This window comes from Accipiter gentilis, chromosome 9 (genome assembly GCF_929443795.1).
Source record: "Accipiter gentilis chromosome 9, bAccGen1.1, whole genome shotgun sequence".
Taxonomy (NCBI): domain Eukaryota; kingdom Metazoa; phylum Chordata; class Aves; order Accipitriformes; family Accipitridae; genus Astur; species Astur gentilis.
In genome coordinates this window covers 26,153,822-26,169,363 of record NC_064888.1, presented here as the reverse complement: position 1 = coordinate 26,169,363, position 15,542 = coordinate 26,153,822, and the positions used below count along the sequence as shown (strand labels likewise).

The window sequence follows — 15,542 nt, the reverse complement described above, 5'->3', positions numbered from 1 at the left end:
TCTTTTCTTTCTTGAGACAGAGGAAGAAACCAGTCCTTAAAGCCCATTACCTGCCCTCCTATCATCCTACTGCACCAAATATTTGCATCAACTATTCATCCAGCAAACTGACCCAGCCACAAAACACATTCATGCTCAAAGATTAAACAGTGCAGTGCATGAATTAATAGCCCTGTTACTTTAACAGTTTCAAAAATAAATTCATGTAGAAAATAACTTCTATGAAAAAAAACATTTAAACTTCTGCCAAAGCATCAAACATTTGTGTTTTTCACCACAACTATGGTATCTTACTTTAATGCTTTTTAAATTGAGGTTTTGGGGTGTTTAAATTGTTACGAAGCATTCTGTGAATAATAAAGCCTGAAAAAAAACTACAGCCGTAAGATTGGGATTTCTCCAAAACCATTTTATCTGTCCAGCTACTACTGTTGTGTTTTATGCTTAAGATTTTGTTTTTATATTCTTACTCTGCTGATCTTTCTGATTTGACCTAGTCACTGTCATCTAGTCCTAATGCAATACTAGTTAGCAAAAAGAGCATGTGGCTAAACAAACACAGTTCATTCACTTTGTTATGCACAAAGACTTAACAGGACCAAATTATGACAAATCCAGTAATTGGAAAACAGCATTCACTGCAGTAATTATCAGAATCATAAAGGATGCTTCATCACTGTACTGCAAGTCTTGGACCACTCTGTTTCCTATGTTTTTGTCTAGCTCTGTTTGGGCTATGATGTGGAAAATATGATAAAGCACCATGATAAACATGTATGGAGAGGAAAAAAAGGGAATTGTTTCAATCTGTCTTCAACAATTTTATATAAACAATAATGCTATGTATGTTACACAACTCAAATGGATGGATAATTATATTCTGACAAACCTGTTCCAAATTTACTGAAGGGATGATTGGGGTTTCCAGTAGCCTTCTCCAACTGAAACAACCTCCAGGCATCATTCATCAGATTCTTCTCATGCTCAGAATCAACAGCATTCACTTCCCTGTCTTTGCAGCTTTCATCAAACAAAGGACACAGGAAAAACTGGGCAAATCTAAACAGAAAAATTTTAATTCAAGTCAAGAGTACTATACATAAATGGTAACAGAAAAGTATGAAGCTTGGTACCTCCTGAAAACAGCTGAATATTATTATTTTTTTAATGCAGAACTTATAAATTCTGTAACAGTTTTGACACTGATTCACTGTATTTCTCAATTTCTTTATCTATAAACACAGATAACATATTCATCGTATAAGGTACTACAAGGATCAAGGACCTTGCATCATAATTCATACACTCAGAATTTCTAATCAGTCTCGTCAGACATCCAGGGAAAATCCAAAGGGAAAATCCACTTTTTACCTCACTGACTACACACCTTTCAATTTCTGTCCCCTCCCACAAAAGGCAGAGATTTCAGTGAGTTCCTTTTACTAAAGGCATCCTAATATATTTCTAGACTTCATCTTTCTTTTGCTATCAGTGAAATAAGGATCCTATGGGAAGCATAGTATTTCATTATACAATCAGAGTATTTGCATAATGCATAAGTTCATGATCATATTCTGTGCCCCACCTTTCCAAAAATATTCAGTGTAAACACAACTTTTGAACTGCAACAATTCTGCCTCAGTTAAGAACTCTGCTAGCTGAAAAAATCTGAGCAAAACTTTTGAACTGAAAAATAGCTGGTATCATTTTTAACAAAAGATAATGCTCTCAACTCTTTCTTTAATATCATAATGATTATAAAAAGAACTTTTACACAATTGCAAATAGCACTTATATAACAAAAAATGAAATATAAAAAAAAATGTGTTTACCTGTCTAGTGCACCTTCTAGATGTTCATGTGACACATCAAAGTAATAGTTGGTATGTTCTCCACTCGTGAAAGCATTTGAGCTCCCAGCATGCTCACTAAGAAATTGGCTATACTCATTCTCTTTTGGATATTTCTTGGTTCCCAGGAACAGCATATGCTCACAAAAATGACTAAGCCCAGCAATGTTGGGGGGATCAGACAAGGATCCTGCAGGAAGAAAAATTTCATATAACCATTCATAAAAAGTAATACTAAAATGTTAAGTCTTTTAAAGTGCTTTATATTACAGTATGTTTCCTTCTGGCAATTATATAAATTCTGTAGATGCAAGTAGACACTTCTGCAGCTATCATCAACTAAACCAAATCTTAAAAAAAAATAAATTAGAGTGAGTAACTGAACCAATTAGTGTCTCAAATTGCCTCTCCAGATCAGCCTGCGTTGCCTTATAGAGACAATTTTTCAATTCAATACCATGACTCATAATCTGTAAAGACCCAGCAGATCACAATGTTCCGACTTCTATACCTTGACTTTAATAACTGCACTGTGTTAAAAGGCAGCAATTGCCAACCACAATTAAGGAGGTATTTATCCTGTGGTTTATAGGACGAGCGATAACCTGTAATTGCCTGAACACAAGCAGCTATTGATGGCCAGCTAGGAGGTGTGAAGGCATAAAGATTAAAAGACAATAATTATGTGCAAGAATGGAAGCCAGAAACATGGAAGTTTGAGTCTAGCAGTCCTGCTTTGGAGTGTGCAACAATGCGCAATGGCAGAGTAGAGATGAAAGCAACAGATACATCTCCTCCAGTACATGTGCAGGAACTGGATGACTGGCTATTACTGTCATAGTACCTAACAAAAACACATTTGGGATCCTCTGAACTAGATAATGATTTGTGACAGCCATCTCCATAATAAAAAAAGGCCAGAAGTTTTCAAAGTTACTCTACTACTTCTGTCCTAACACCAATAGCAGCAAGAGCTCCCAACTACAAACATGGCAAGAGGATGCTTAGGTAATGAGTAAGGATGCTTAGGTAACATATACGTGCGTCATACTTTCCAAACAACTGAGAAACTACACAAGCTTAAGAAATACCTCAGATATAAGAAAAGGTTTCCATTATTCCAAAGAGTCAAAGTAACCACCTTCCCCTTCTATTTCCAGTATTTCTGTTAGGACACTTAAGCATCATTGGAGTTAGGGAATGCCTCTCCAACTCCTCCAGCACTACAGCATTTTCTCACCTCTAGACATCAACAACTTAACATGAAAAAAAAAAAAAAGGTATGACAAATGGAGCTGTCTGAAATAATTGCACTCACACCCGCCCCTTTTCTGCTTACAAAAGATCTTTCATAACACAAAACTTAATGGTTAAAAGAAGTCTTTCTACTGACTGAGCTACACTTGAGTAAACACAGAGTACAATAAGAGAATTTAATTAGTCCTAATAATTTTCAACTTGATGTGTCAAAGAATTAAACAAACTCTAAATTACAATAAAAGGCTAGGCTGCCAACTGGATACCACTCCTGTCATTTTATTTGCAAGTAGATACCAAAACTTAAAGCATTTTTATTAATGTCGTAATGAATACAACATGCTTTAAATACCTATGTGCACATCTAGTGCTGCTGAAGACTTATCTGTGGTGGGGTCACTAATGAGAAGAGCTTTAATGCCATTTGCCAATTCCAGTCCACGATATTCTCGTTTATCCTCAGGCGATTTGATAATTTCATTTGTTATTCTCTTAATAGCTGGATTGTTCATTTTGTTGTTTGTGTCTTTCTGAAACCTTAAAGAAAAAAATAAGAAATTTCACTTACTATTTTTACTTAAAATAATTTTTACTTTTTTTTACTTTTACTTTCACTTACTTTTGCTTACTGCTAATATTTTAATATTATGTTCTAGAATACTGGGCAATAGTGACAGCAAGAAATTTAGTTCTGTGCAAAACTCATAGAACTGGTCTGAAAGTATAGTTCTGATCCTGAGAGATACAGCTGTTAAAACAAAACAAAAAAAACCCCACAGAAGACCAAAGAACATGATAAAACTCTAGATCACTACTGAATGTTTCAAGTTTCATACTAATGGTAATTAAAAAAAATAACTTAGTAAAGAAATATCATCCCCTTATTCAATTACGATAAAAATTAAACAAAATTAAGTATACATTGCTACGTCAAGTATACATTCAGGCTTCAGGAAAGTATTTTACGTGTCTGAATTCATGGTTATAGTATGAATGTTGTAACTTTGCAATTGTTGGATAAACAAAATTTTAATAATAAACAACTGGATTTGTACACTCAAGCAAGAAAGGGTGACACCATTTACAATGTTGCCATAAAAATACAAACACACTGCAGAACTGCTGTCATAAACAGGAATAGACTGTCTCACACGTTTAAACTTCTACTGTTAGTTTGACATGCTTCTTTAATGGGACAATTTTGAAATGCTAAGAAACTAAGCGTGATTCTGAAATTATAAACTCTGGTTATTCCTTTTTTTTTTTTTTAAATGTCAAGTGAAAAGGTGAGACATTCAGACTTGGGTGTTTGGGGAGGCAGAGTGGAACCACTTGGCTGCAAGTTAAAAAAAACAAAACAAAACAAAAAAAAAACAAAACACAACCCCAAACCAAACAGACCACACACAGACAAAAAAAAGCAAACCCCAGAAAAGGGGAATCAGATAGCTATGCTCTGAGCCAATCACGTGGTGTATTACTGAATGTAACAGCCACTGAATTCTAACCCTGTTTTAGAGGCAGTGTTTTAGAATGGGGCCTGTTAATATAGAATACTGTCATGGTTTAACCCCAGCCAGCAACTAAGCACCACACAGCTGCTCACTCACTTCCCTCCCCTCCCACCCAGTGGGATGGGGGAGAAAATCAGAAGAAAAAAGGTTAAAACTCTTGGGCTGAGATAAGAACACTTTAATAGAACAGAAAGGAAGAAACTAATAATGATAATAATAACAATAATAAAATTACAACAACAATAATAATAATAATAATAATAAAAGGATTGGAATATACAAAACAAGTGATGCACAATGCAACTGCTCACCACTCACTGACTAATGCCCAGTTAGTTCCTGAGCAGAGATCCCCCCAGGGCAACTCCACCCAGCTTATATACTGGGCATGACATCACATGGTATGGAATACCCCTTTGGCCAGTTTGGGTCAGCTGCCCCTCCCAGCTTCTTGTGCCCCTCCAGCCTTCTTGCTGGCTGGGCTTGAAAAGCTGAAAAATCCTTAACTAAGTCTAAACACAACAACAACTGAAAACATCAGTGCGCTACCAACATTCTTCTCATACTGAATCCAAGACATAACACTATATGAGCTACTAGGAAGAAAATTAACTCTATTGCAGACGAAACCAGGACAAATACCAACCAAACTCAATTTTTTCCTGTGGTGAAATGCTGCTTGCCATATTGCCAAGTAACTTACTACATGAGCTTCATTAGTCATTGCTGAACTGATTTCACTTACAAAGAAAAACAGATCCAAGTCTAACTCCCCACCACAACACATACACAGAGGCCTGAGAAATTTTTTGTGGTCCTGTTGGTATCACATAGATAACAAGGTGGTTCACAGTATTTACCTTTCCTTTTTCAGGTTGTATGGTTCAAGGAACTTCATCCAAGTTTTAAGACTACGTACAAGCTTTAAGACTGTACAGGATGTGGAACATCAAGGACTGCATAGTTCTCAACATACTTATTGTTTCAGGTCTTCAGTGATGACATTTTAAATAACTCTTCAGCTAGCAAATCAACTGTATACTCAATGTTACCAGATACACAACAAAAAACTTCAGAAAACAAAATCTGATTATATATTTTATTTACAGTTTAAAATTACAAATCAAAAAGGGAGTTAGCTAATAAAATCTCCTTCCTAAAATACTGTATCATTCTCAAAATGGGAAGCAGTTCTGCGAGCTACTGTCCCTCTGGATTATCTCCTTCCCATTTACTCATGTGATTCTATGATATAAAAACAACAGCCAACTTGAAGCCAGCAGATGCACAGTCATCAGTATTAGTGTTATATATTATAACAAGGCTGATAAAGAGCTCATTATTCACAGCATGTTAAGGATAGAAAGTTTATGAACGTAATGTCTACAGCAGAATCGGTGAAAAACAAGTGTTTCACAAACAGAAAATTAAGACTTTACCTGTAGCAGAGGGAAAGTTTGTCTAAGACTGGGTTTATGCTTGAGGAAGGAGATAAATATGTAAACTGGAGAAGGTAATATTGTAAAAAAAAAAAAAAAAAAAAAAAAAGGCAGTAAAGTAAGCATTAGGTCATTGAATACTTTTGAAAGAAGTAAAAGGATTACTTTGGAACTTTTAAATAGACTTAAGTTATAACACACCCTTATGTGAAAGAAAGCAAAATTACAAACAGGAATTATAATTCAAATTAAAAAAAAAAAAATAGAAGCCAAATACAGAAAGCATCAATGAATAATCAGAATCTGAATGTCTCTAAGCAAGAGACATAAACAATATGAATTAACTTTAAAAAAGTTGAAACCTGAAAGGAGATTGTAGTGAGGTGGGTGCTGGTCTGTTCCGTCAGGTGGCTGGAGATAGGACAAGAGGAAATAGCCTCAAGTTGTGGCAGGGGAGGTTTAGGTTGGATATTAGGAAAAATTTCTTTACTGAAAGGGTTGTCAGGTATTGGAACAGGCTGCCCAGGGAAGTGGTTGAGTCACCATCCCTGGAAGTATTCAAAAAGCGCATAGATAAGGCACTTCAGAACATGGTTTAGCGGGCATGGTTGATGGTTGGACTCGATGATCTTAAAGGTCTTTTCCAACCTAAATGATTCCATGATTCTATAAAATGTGCAGCTCAATGCATTTTAGAAAGAAACACTTCCACTAGTAAAACATGGTTCTCGCACTATGAACTTGAAAAGAAAGTGCAGTCGAACATAACCACTAAACAGTAACTGAAATGCTGAATTTAAATTTAAATGTCTACACTCTCATTTAAATCTGTCATTTGTCCACTAGTTTAACCCTGCACTCAGGCTAATCCAGCTTGGAATATCCATGGGCTTCCTTCCTCTGCAAAAATGCAGACACCATTCAAAACCAAAGATACTCCAAGTACAGCAACATCTATGTTGCTCTGCATGAACAATACTGATATAATCCATGCTTATGACTTAAAAAATGCCTCCTTATTCAAAGTTCAGTCTAAGTAGAAATATTCTATTAAGCTTAAGATACTGTGTAAAATTCATTAAGTGAGAATAGATACTACTTTTCATAGATGAAACTATGAAACAGAAGCTGCTGTTAATTTTATTTCACTTGCACACTATTCTATTGGACTGACAAGTATGTAGGAGAGCAAGCAGATCTCTGAATCTCCTGATTTCGCCTCTGCTAAAGAACACTTATCACTTGGTTTTCAGCTAAAACATTCTGTCTCATTAAGATACTAGTTGCTTATCGTAAGATGCATATATACTATAAACTTCTCAAGTTGGTTTTCTTTTTAACGTTACACAATTTCCTTGTCATCTGATATCTCCTTGTTATTTCTACACTACATCAAGTCACATAACTTTACTCTTTGTTCAGATGACTCATCTTTCCAATGTGATTCATCAAATTACACAGCTTCTGTGAAATCTTATGAGATTTCAATTGATGTCTTGTGAAGCTGTACACCTCCATTTCATTCTATTATCATTCCCTACTTCTGCCTCCTTCATAGGCTATCTCCAGCTTGGCAGTAATTAAGCCTTCAAACCAAGGACTTAAACTTGCATCTCTGTCTTCATTGTTATTTCAATGAGCGTTGTGAATACAACATTCTCTTCAACTTCAAATGGGTCTGCATGATTAACCCACAATTATTTCCCTGCAAACTAAACCGTAGTACCAGACAACTCGTATAAAAGCAAGAGCAGATCAAGTATAAAAGCAAGAGCAGATCAACTATGCAATATTCCTGGAAGGTAATGCATCAAAAGACCGATAGTCTCCTGCTTAAGTACCGCTCTTCCTGGTGCTATATTACTACAATGCAATACCTAGAAAAGAAAGTTTCACTTGAGATACAAGTATTTATACAATGACTTTTTCTTAAGGAGTAAACTGTAAGATATTAAACATTCCCTCACATGACTGCTTTTCTGTGCAACTTTTAAGTTCTCTAAGTGCAATTGCTTTATAACAATACCATGTTCCATTCTTTCACGCAAGAATCCTAAAACACTACAAATCACTTTTTGCTTTTGGCCATAGGAAAAAAAAAATAACGGAAACAGAAAGAATTCTATATTTCTTGTATTTTTTTGAGAAGTAGCTTAATTCTTAAAGTTGCGTTCAGACGCTGTCCTGAAGTACATGTGCTATATCTACTTGCTATGCTATCATTACAGTGAGCATTGAATGCTGATAGTCAGTAGCAAAGAAATTAATGCATAAACTAGATACTATGTTTATTGCAGAGCTACTATGCTAACAAAAACGTCATTAAAAGAAATATTGTCCTACTGTTTTCACAGAACAGAAGGAACAGAGAAAGACCCCATAAAGCAAAGACAGTGGGAACAAATACAAAGCATTACTGTGGCAGTGGGAATTCTTCCACTGGCTCAAAAATTACAGGTGGCAAGATTACAGAGCTAGAAAGAAAAGAATAGGGATGTTTGAACTGAGAGAAGTGTCCCTATTCAGTGACTCGGAAATATTACATGTTCTTCCTCCTCATCAAAATTACTTCACTTGTAGAAGAAAAGTATCAGTTACAACAGATGCTGAATCTTAAACTATAGCACTCTGAAGTAAAATTATATTCTGTTCTTTGAGGCCCCATTTCTGTAATGATTTCCAGGCAGGCAGTCCCTTGGAACCGGCGAGGCTCTCTGGGGATGCCAGGTTCCACCTGCCTACAGAGTATTACAAAGTGGGTTTAAGTGATATATGATTCTGCCTAACTATTTTAATCTTTCAAAGCTATTTTAGTAAACTTACTTTAATTAAAAATTAGCCAGTGTAGTCAAACCTAAGTTCAACGTTTGAACAATTAAAGGACCATATTTGAAAACCAATTAACAGAAACTCCTGAGGGTTGCTTCAATGCAAGAATGTAACTAGCTAATAAAAATATGACCCCCAAAGCACAAACTCCAAAGTGCTTTTCAATGTTTTTTTGCCAGGATTGGCTGCACATATTTAACTCAAATGCTGGTACATAGGTCTGAGCCAGATGAAGGACTATAAACACTAATCAGCTTGATGTAACCAGATGAATGGCAACAGTTACCAGCTCAGTAAATTTTGGTGCTTGCTTTCAATTTCTATCAGTTGTCTTAAAATTTGGGGTTTGCTTGAAGCTTTTATGCAACTGAACCCAAATTACTTCTATGGACACACCTGTGGGTATTGCAACATGCTCACTTTAAGTCTACACTTGTACATACTAGGATCTGAATTGCTCTTGTTTTCAACTCATGTTTCATCTGTCTTGAATACACTTGATAAGTTATGCTGCCTGCAATAGAATTGTTATTGAAGTCCTAACTGTGTCTTTGAAACTATACAAAGACCACAGTAATGTTCAATCTCACATTTTGCAACTGTTCCAAGTTCTGTGTTTTATTTATATCCATTTCTTTTTAGGTTTGAGGGGTTTTTTAATTCCAAATTTAATTGCCTGCCATTTACCAGAGTGAAGTGAAACCTCTGTCGAGCCAAAACCTCTCTCTGCTCTGTCCTGCAAGGGAGCTACTATTGATAATGTCTTCTCTATATTATTTACTAATCCATCTTGGTTTACAGTTCTTAGTAACTTACATGAAGATTTCTTCAGCTGCCAAAGCCTGGAGTGAAAGAAGTGCTGTGTGCTTCGGCACGAGGCCCGGTGCTACAGACTACCAGCCAAAGTTTTCTCACCTCTCTTACAGGGATGATAGCACTGAATTGAGCACTCTGGAGGAGTCCGTGAACTTCTTCAGTTGCAAGCTTGTGGCTTGGCAATAATAAAATAAATCCCCATTCTTCTACAGGTCTTCACCCGTCCTCTTTGTCTCTTGCACCTACCTCTCCTCAGTAGAATCCGATGGCATTGTGACATCTTTGTATTTGTAACAGTGACGTTACCAGTAAGTTAACCAATAATCTACCTCCTCTCTTAACTTCTTGATTCAATTGTACGCTATAATTAAAAATTATTTTTTAGACTAAACTGTAGGTAGTACAAGTTTTTTCCTAAAATCAGACAAATTTTTTTACTAAGGTCTGTTACCAAGAATGTAATAAAAAAAATGGAGCACAGAAAGAGTAATCTCAGAAAAAAAAACCAAAACCAACCCAACCCAAACCAAATCAAATTAAATCAACTCAGGTGACCATTACCATAAAGGATACTTCAGGAGACTATCCATAACTCTTTTGGGTTACAGGTTCATCAGTAGACAAACCTAGCAATCCTTCTTTTACATATTTAGAGACAAAAACAGTTCACATTATTCAACTTCCATAAAGTATCGATATTCTGTGAATTCACTTGTCACGAAGCTAGATAACATATAAGATCCCAACACATTCCTGATGCTGATTTAAATAAATCTGATTGCATACACAGGCAGATAGACTGCATAAGTAGATAAACTGCTCAAAATGTTAACATGTTTTATCACTTTTAAACTCATCAGGAATTCAGCATATTACTTCATACACAAAAGCTCCAACTACAAAGACCCACAATGATTTAATCAGTGCTACCAAGTTATTTAGAACAACTAATCATGCCAAATCAGGCAGGTTTGAAGATGATGAATATTTATAAGGTTTTGTTATGTAGTTCACTTTGAAGAAATTCTGAAGTCTTGCTACAATTAAAGCATTTTCAGAACTGCAGTCTGCAGCTTTCTGCCAAGTCTGTAACTGACTCGGAAAATTCCCTCCTAATGATGGTGGCCAGGGCAGATGCCTGCCTTGCTCCCATTCCCAGAAGGGTCCAGCTTCTACAGCTTCTAGATCACAGCAGTAAAACTTGGTCTGCCACAGGTTTCACTGCCAACGTGACAGCAGAAACACTGGTGCTACACACCAGTGTACAGGAATTATCAGTAGCATTAATGAAACAATACCATGTGTGAACTTGGCAAAAACAAGGGCCCTGGTAGCTTCACATGTAAGATCAGGCCCCAGCTGAGTAACTGGTCCAAGTAGTAAAATGATGTGTGTTTTCAACAGTCTTGTGTTGGTCAAACAGGATGGGATATACAATCAAGACACCATAAAGCTAATTTACTGCCCTAAAACTACATTCCTTAACTTGACAATTCCACAGTTTCCAAAGCACTGTGTAAAAAAAGTCCAAAAAAGAACAGGTTTTTATACAATCTGATGTCAGACGCAGCAATAAAGGATAACAAATTTTTAAAAATTTCTACATCACTTCAGCTCACTTCTCCTCTCTCTTCAAAAATTGCTCCAAACAATTCATCAAAACACACCCTCCAAGGGTAAACAAGTTTTACCGAGGTTCACCAGAAATATAAGACACTTAGCACTTCTTTGCTTCAATTTTTTACAAGACTGCTTAAAATTAAGCAAATTCCAAAAGGGTTTTGAAGCCTTTCTTTATTTGAAAGATTGGTTCTTTTTTAAACTTAAGTAAAATTATCTGGTTTTACTCTTTAGAAGATATGATGATATAGGATCTTCGGAATGATTTCACAAATCTGACATAGTATTTTGGCTTGCATCGTTATTTTCATCAGTCTCAAACTGCATGCTAAGAACAAGACTGATAAGACTAGTTTCTGCATTACATGACCAACTGCTTTAAAGTATATTTTCCTCATTTTCTTCAGAAATGTACTCATTAATTCAATTAATTGCATTGAATACTTGCAAGCCAGTGGTTCTCATTCTCTCTTCCTCCCTCCCTGACATTTCTCCTCCACAAACTTACAGCTGCAGGGCTTGGTCCACAACCACAGTGCAGCAGTGGTGTCTAGCGGATGGCCCTGCACACGCTAGGAAACATAAACTGGATGCTACAGGAGGGACCTCTAACTGTATTTTGATGTGTATTTCATACATTTTATCTGCAAGTCGCACATCAGATTGCCCAAGACTCTCTGTAAAGCCAACTCACTTAACACTTTATGCTACCATCTGTCTCATACCCTCAAAAAGAAAAACTTGTGAGGTCTGAATTAAAAAAACAAGATGAAACTAAAACTTTAGTTATACTGCGTAACAACAAGAAATACACAAAAAGATGAGAGAACTGGCAAGAAAAATCTGATCTAGCAACAAAACCAGAACTTTAGGATTCTGAATCATGAAAAGTACTGTAATCCCATGTTAAAAACAATTGCTTATCTAACACTAGAGCTTTGACATAACCTGTAACAATGAGCAATTTACAAGAGTCAGCGGTGTGTTTCAACAAAGGAAATCCTGGCTGTTTACCTATTTTGTATTTTAGTTTTTATGATTTTGGACAATTCAATTCTAGTTCCCCTGTTAACGCTGTAAGTAAACTCTCAACTCTACAGCATTTTTTCCCATTTCAATTTTTCAGGCAAGCTATAGTTCTGACTCATTCTAAAAACAAGTTGCAGAATGTCAGATCTAAACAGAAAGCTATAGTGAAGCAACTTTCAAAGAAACTCCACCAAAAATCACCTTGTTACATATATACAGTGCTACCTCAGAAGCATATTTTATCAACTTAGAGACATCATAAAAGCTGAGAACATAAAGATGCTCATTGACAGACCATGCATATACAAATACATAACTAGACAAAAAACTGATTAAATCAATTCCTCTACAGACATTTTTATTACAAACTTTGATTCCTATCTTGTTAAAAGATCAATGCATCAAAATTATTATGAAAGCATCTAATACAATGGAATTAATATATCAAAAATATCAACCCAACATGTGATCTGTCAAATGGTCTGATAGTATTTTTAGTAAATGACTTCTACAATAACCTGCAATGACCCCTAGCTAGGAGCCCAACACCTTCCAGTTCAGTGAAACACCAAAGGTAAGGAATTTTTTGTCCCTGCTCTCTTTCTTCTTCTGGACCTAACACGGCAGGGAACTGCTTGTGTATTCATGTACAAAATAAGTTATATCCTTGACAGTTTGATCAAATTCCCAAAGGTACTGTTTCATCTAAGGGATTAAGCCACAGCCTTACAAGCGACTTAAGTCAGAAGGGAGAGAGTGAGCAAAAAAAGCATGCAAATATGAACCCTTCTAGGGACTTCCCAACTAGAATAGATAATTTCAATGCTGTACATGAGATGAAAAGGAGGAGATAAGAAGTTCTAACTGAGAAACGATCTTGCTACCTGATGTGCAGATGAAGGTTAAAAATTATATGAGAAGAAAAAATTAAAGCTGGAAAAAAAGGTGAAAGTATGAACAAAAACCAGAAATGGAAACAGGGAACATGTAATGGAAAAAGATTCTTAATTTTCATGTTTGCCATCTTAAAAAAAATCATCACATGAAAGCACTATGCCTGCTCTCATTTCATTATTATTTATGTAAATCCTAATTCACAATTAAAATTAAATGGATGATTAAATCATGGTTGTAGGCAGTATGAAAACACAACAGGCCTACTCACATATATAAAATTAAGTCCAAATACTGCATATATTCACATGCTTAAAGAGGAGTAATCCAGCAGGAGAAACTACAGCCTGAGAAAAACATTGGCTCCAAATATACGTTGTGGATTACCTTTACAATACTAAAGCATACATAGCAATTACGAACAGTAACGGTGCATCTGAATTGACACACAAGCATTGACAGCATGAGTCATCGTAACTCACTTTTTTTCTCCTGAAACATGCTACTTTTGACATCTCTTAGTTTTGCAGTGTTAAATATAGGTTTTGTTATTAAGATAACAGATACAGTGTTAAAGAAAGAAAGAAAACAACTTAGCCTCTTTCCCTTACCCAGCTCCCTTCCTGAGAAAACTTTGCCGAGTTGTTACGCAGTTTAATTTGCCCCTAAAGTGAGCCATGCCAGCCTCCCGCCCGCTCCTCTCTCGATCGCGGTTACTTACTGTCTCTACTGGAACTGGTAACACACACACACACACACACAAAGCCAAGACCCACACAATGCCAGTACTAGACAGCTCGTCACAAACTGGAGAGGCTGCTCCCGTCAACTTTGCGTAACTCTGATAGCAGTTTCTTTTTAAAGAATGTAAGCAATTTTTTAAATATTTATGGCTTAGAAAGACATGGCAACTTAAGCAACATGAAAATTCCGTTGTTTGGGGTTTTTGTTCGGGTTTTTTTTTGGGGGGGGGGGGGGACGGGACGGGACGGGACACGGGACGGACGGGGACACGACGACACACCAACAAAGCAAGCCCACCGGGCAACTAAAGCCGCGCCATAGCCGTACGGCTGACGACCGAGCCTGCTTTGTCAACGGAGGTGCAGCTGGAGACACACGAGCGCGGCAGCCCCGCCGCACACCGGGCTCTCCCGGGCAGGCCCTGCCGGGGGCGGGCAGGACAGGACGCAGGCCTCCCCGGCACACGCGGGCCCGCCGCCCCCGGCTCCCCCACCGCTTCCCCCCAGAGGGCTTCGCCGCCAGCCCCGCGTTTCCGCGGCCGCGGGCCGAGCTCCCATGGCTGCCCACAGACCCCGGCGGTGAAGCCGCACTCGGGGCAGGGCGGGCACTCCCCTGGGCGCACAAGGTGCCCCCGCCACCGGCCGCGCCGCCACCTCTTACGCGACGCAGCGAGGCACAGGAGCGGACCTCCGACCTCACGGTGCCGGGGCACGGCGGCCTGCCCCGGCCCGCCCGCCCCGGCCCCCGCCGCACACGCACCGTACCCGGGAAAGCTGCGCCGCCGGCACCGAGGGAAAAAACGGGAGGCCGGGGCGGCCCAGGAGCGCGCTGAGCCCAGCAGAGCCCGCCTCAGCACAGGAAGCAGCCGCTGCCGCATATCCCGACCCCGCCGCCAGCCCCCGGCCTCTCCCCGCTGCCGCCCAGCCCCGGCCCCGGCCCGGCCCGGCTCCGCTCGCCTCAGCACGCGCCGCTCCTCGGCGCCGCGGCCGGCGGCGGCGCCATCTTCTCCGCCCGCCTCCCCTCGCCGCCTGGCCAATCCCTCCCCGGCGCCCTCGGGGTCCCGTCCGCCCTCCTCGCCCGGCGGGGCCGCCGCCACCGCGCCCGGCCTAGCGGAGCCCGTACCTGGGGGTGCGGGAGGCTGCCTCTGCTGCCGGGAGGGCCGGGGCTGCGGCTGTGGCTGAGGAGGGGGCAGGGGGGGCCTCTGGGAGGAGGCGGAGGCGGTGGAGGGGGTGGGTGGCTGGGCGGGGAGCCGGGGCGACACTCGTCGCGGCGGGGGGAGCCGGGGAGCCGCGCCCGGCGGAGGCGGACGGGGTTGCGGCGAGAAGGGCACCGGGGGGGGCCCCGCCGCGTCGCTCGCGGGGCTGGGCTGCGCCCGCGAAGGGACCGCGTTGCGGCCCGGCGCGGAGGGAGCGGCCCGCCCGCTTCCTGGTGGCCGGGCTCCGCGTCCCTGCCGGCGAAAGCCAAGACAAAAGGTAATTAGACGCCTCGTAATTTGAGTACAGTGGGTGCGGTGCCGTCCTGAGTGGCAGAGATTTCAGATCTCCCAGTGC

At 39.5% G+C, this 15,542-nt stretch overlaps 1 protein-coding gene across 3 annotated transcripts in view; it reads right to left on the bottom strand.

The window, feature by feature from the left end:
* The window catches only part of IDE (insulin degrading enzyme), a 74,507-nt gene extending 59,301 nt beyond the window's left edge, over window positions 1–15,206 (bottom strand). Inside the window, exons 1-4 of one of the 3 annotated variants that reach the window (XM_049810429.1) lie at window positions 15,115–15,206; window positions 3,460–3,644; window positions 1,833–2,040; window positions 890–1,059 (exon numbers count right to left, since the gene is read on the bottom strand). In XM_049810429.1, the coding sequence (XP_049666386.1) occupies window positions 890–1,059; window positions 1,833–2,040; window positions 3,460–3,619 (538 nt within the window). In that variant the 5' untranslated portion in view covers window positions 3,620–3,644; window positions 15,115–15,206. Of the gene's footprint in view, window positions 1–889; window positions 1,060–1,832; window positions 2,041–3,459; window positions 3,645–14,756; window positions 14,963–15,114 lie in introns of those variants that run through there. The other 2 variants (XM_049810428.1, XM_049810427.1) reach the window with 2 other exon arrangements.
* Between the last annotated feature and the right edge of the window lie 336 nt (window positions 15,207–15,542).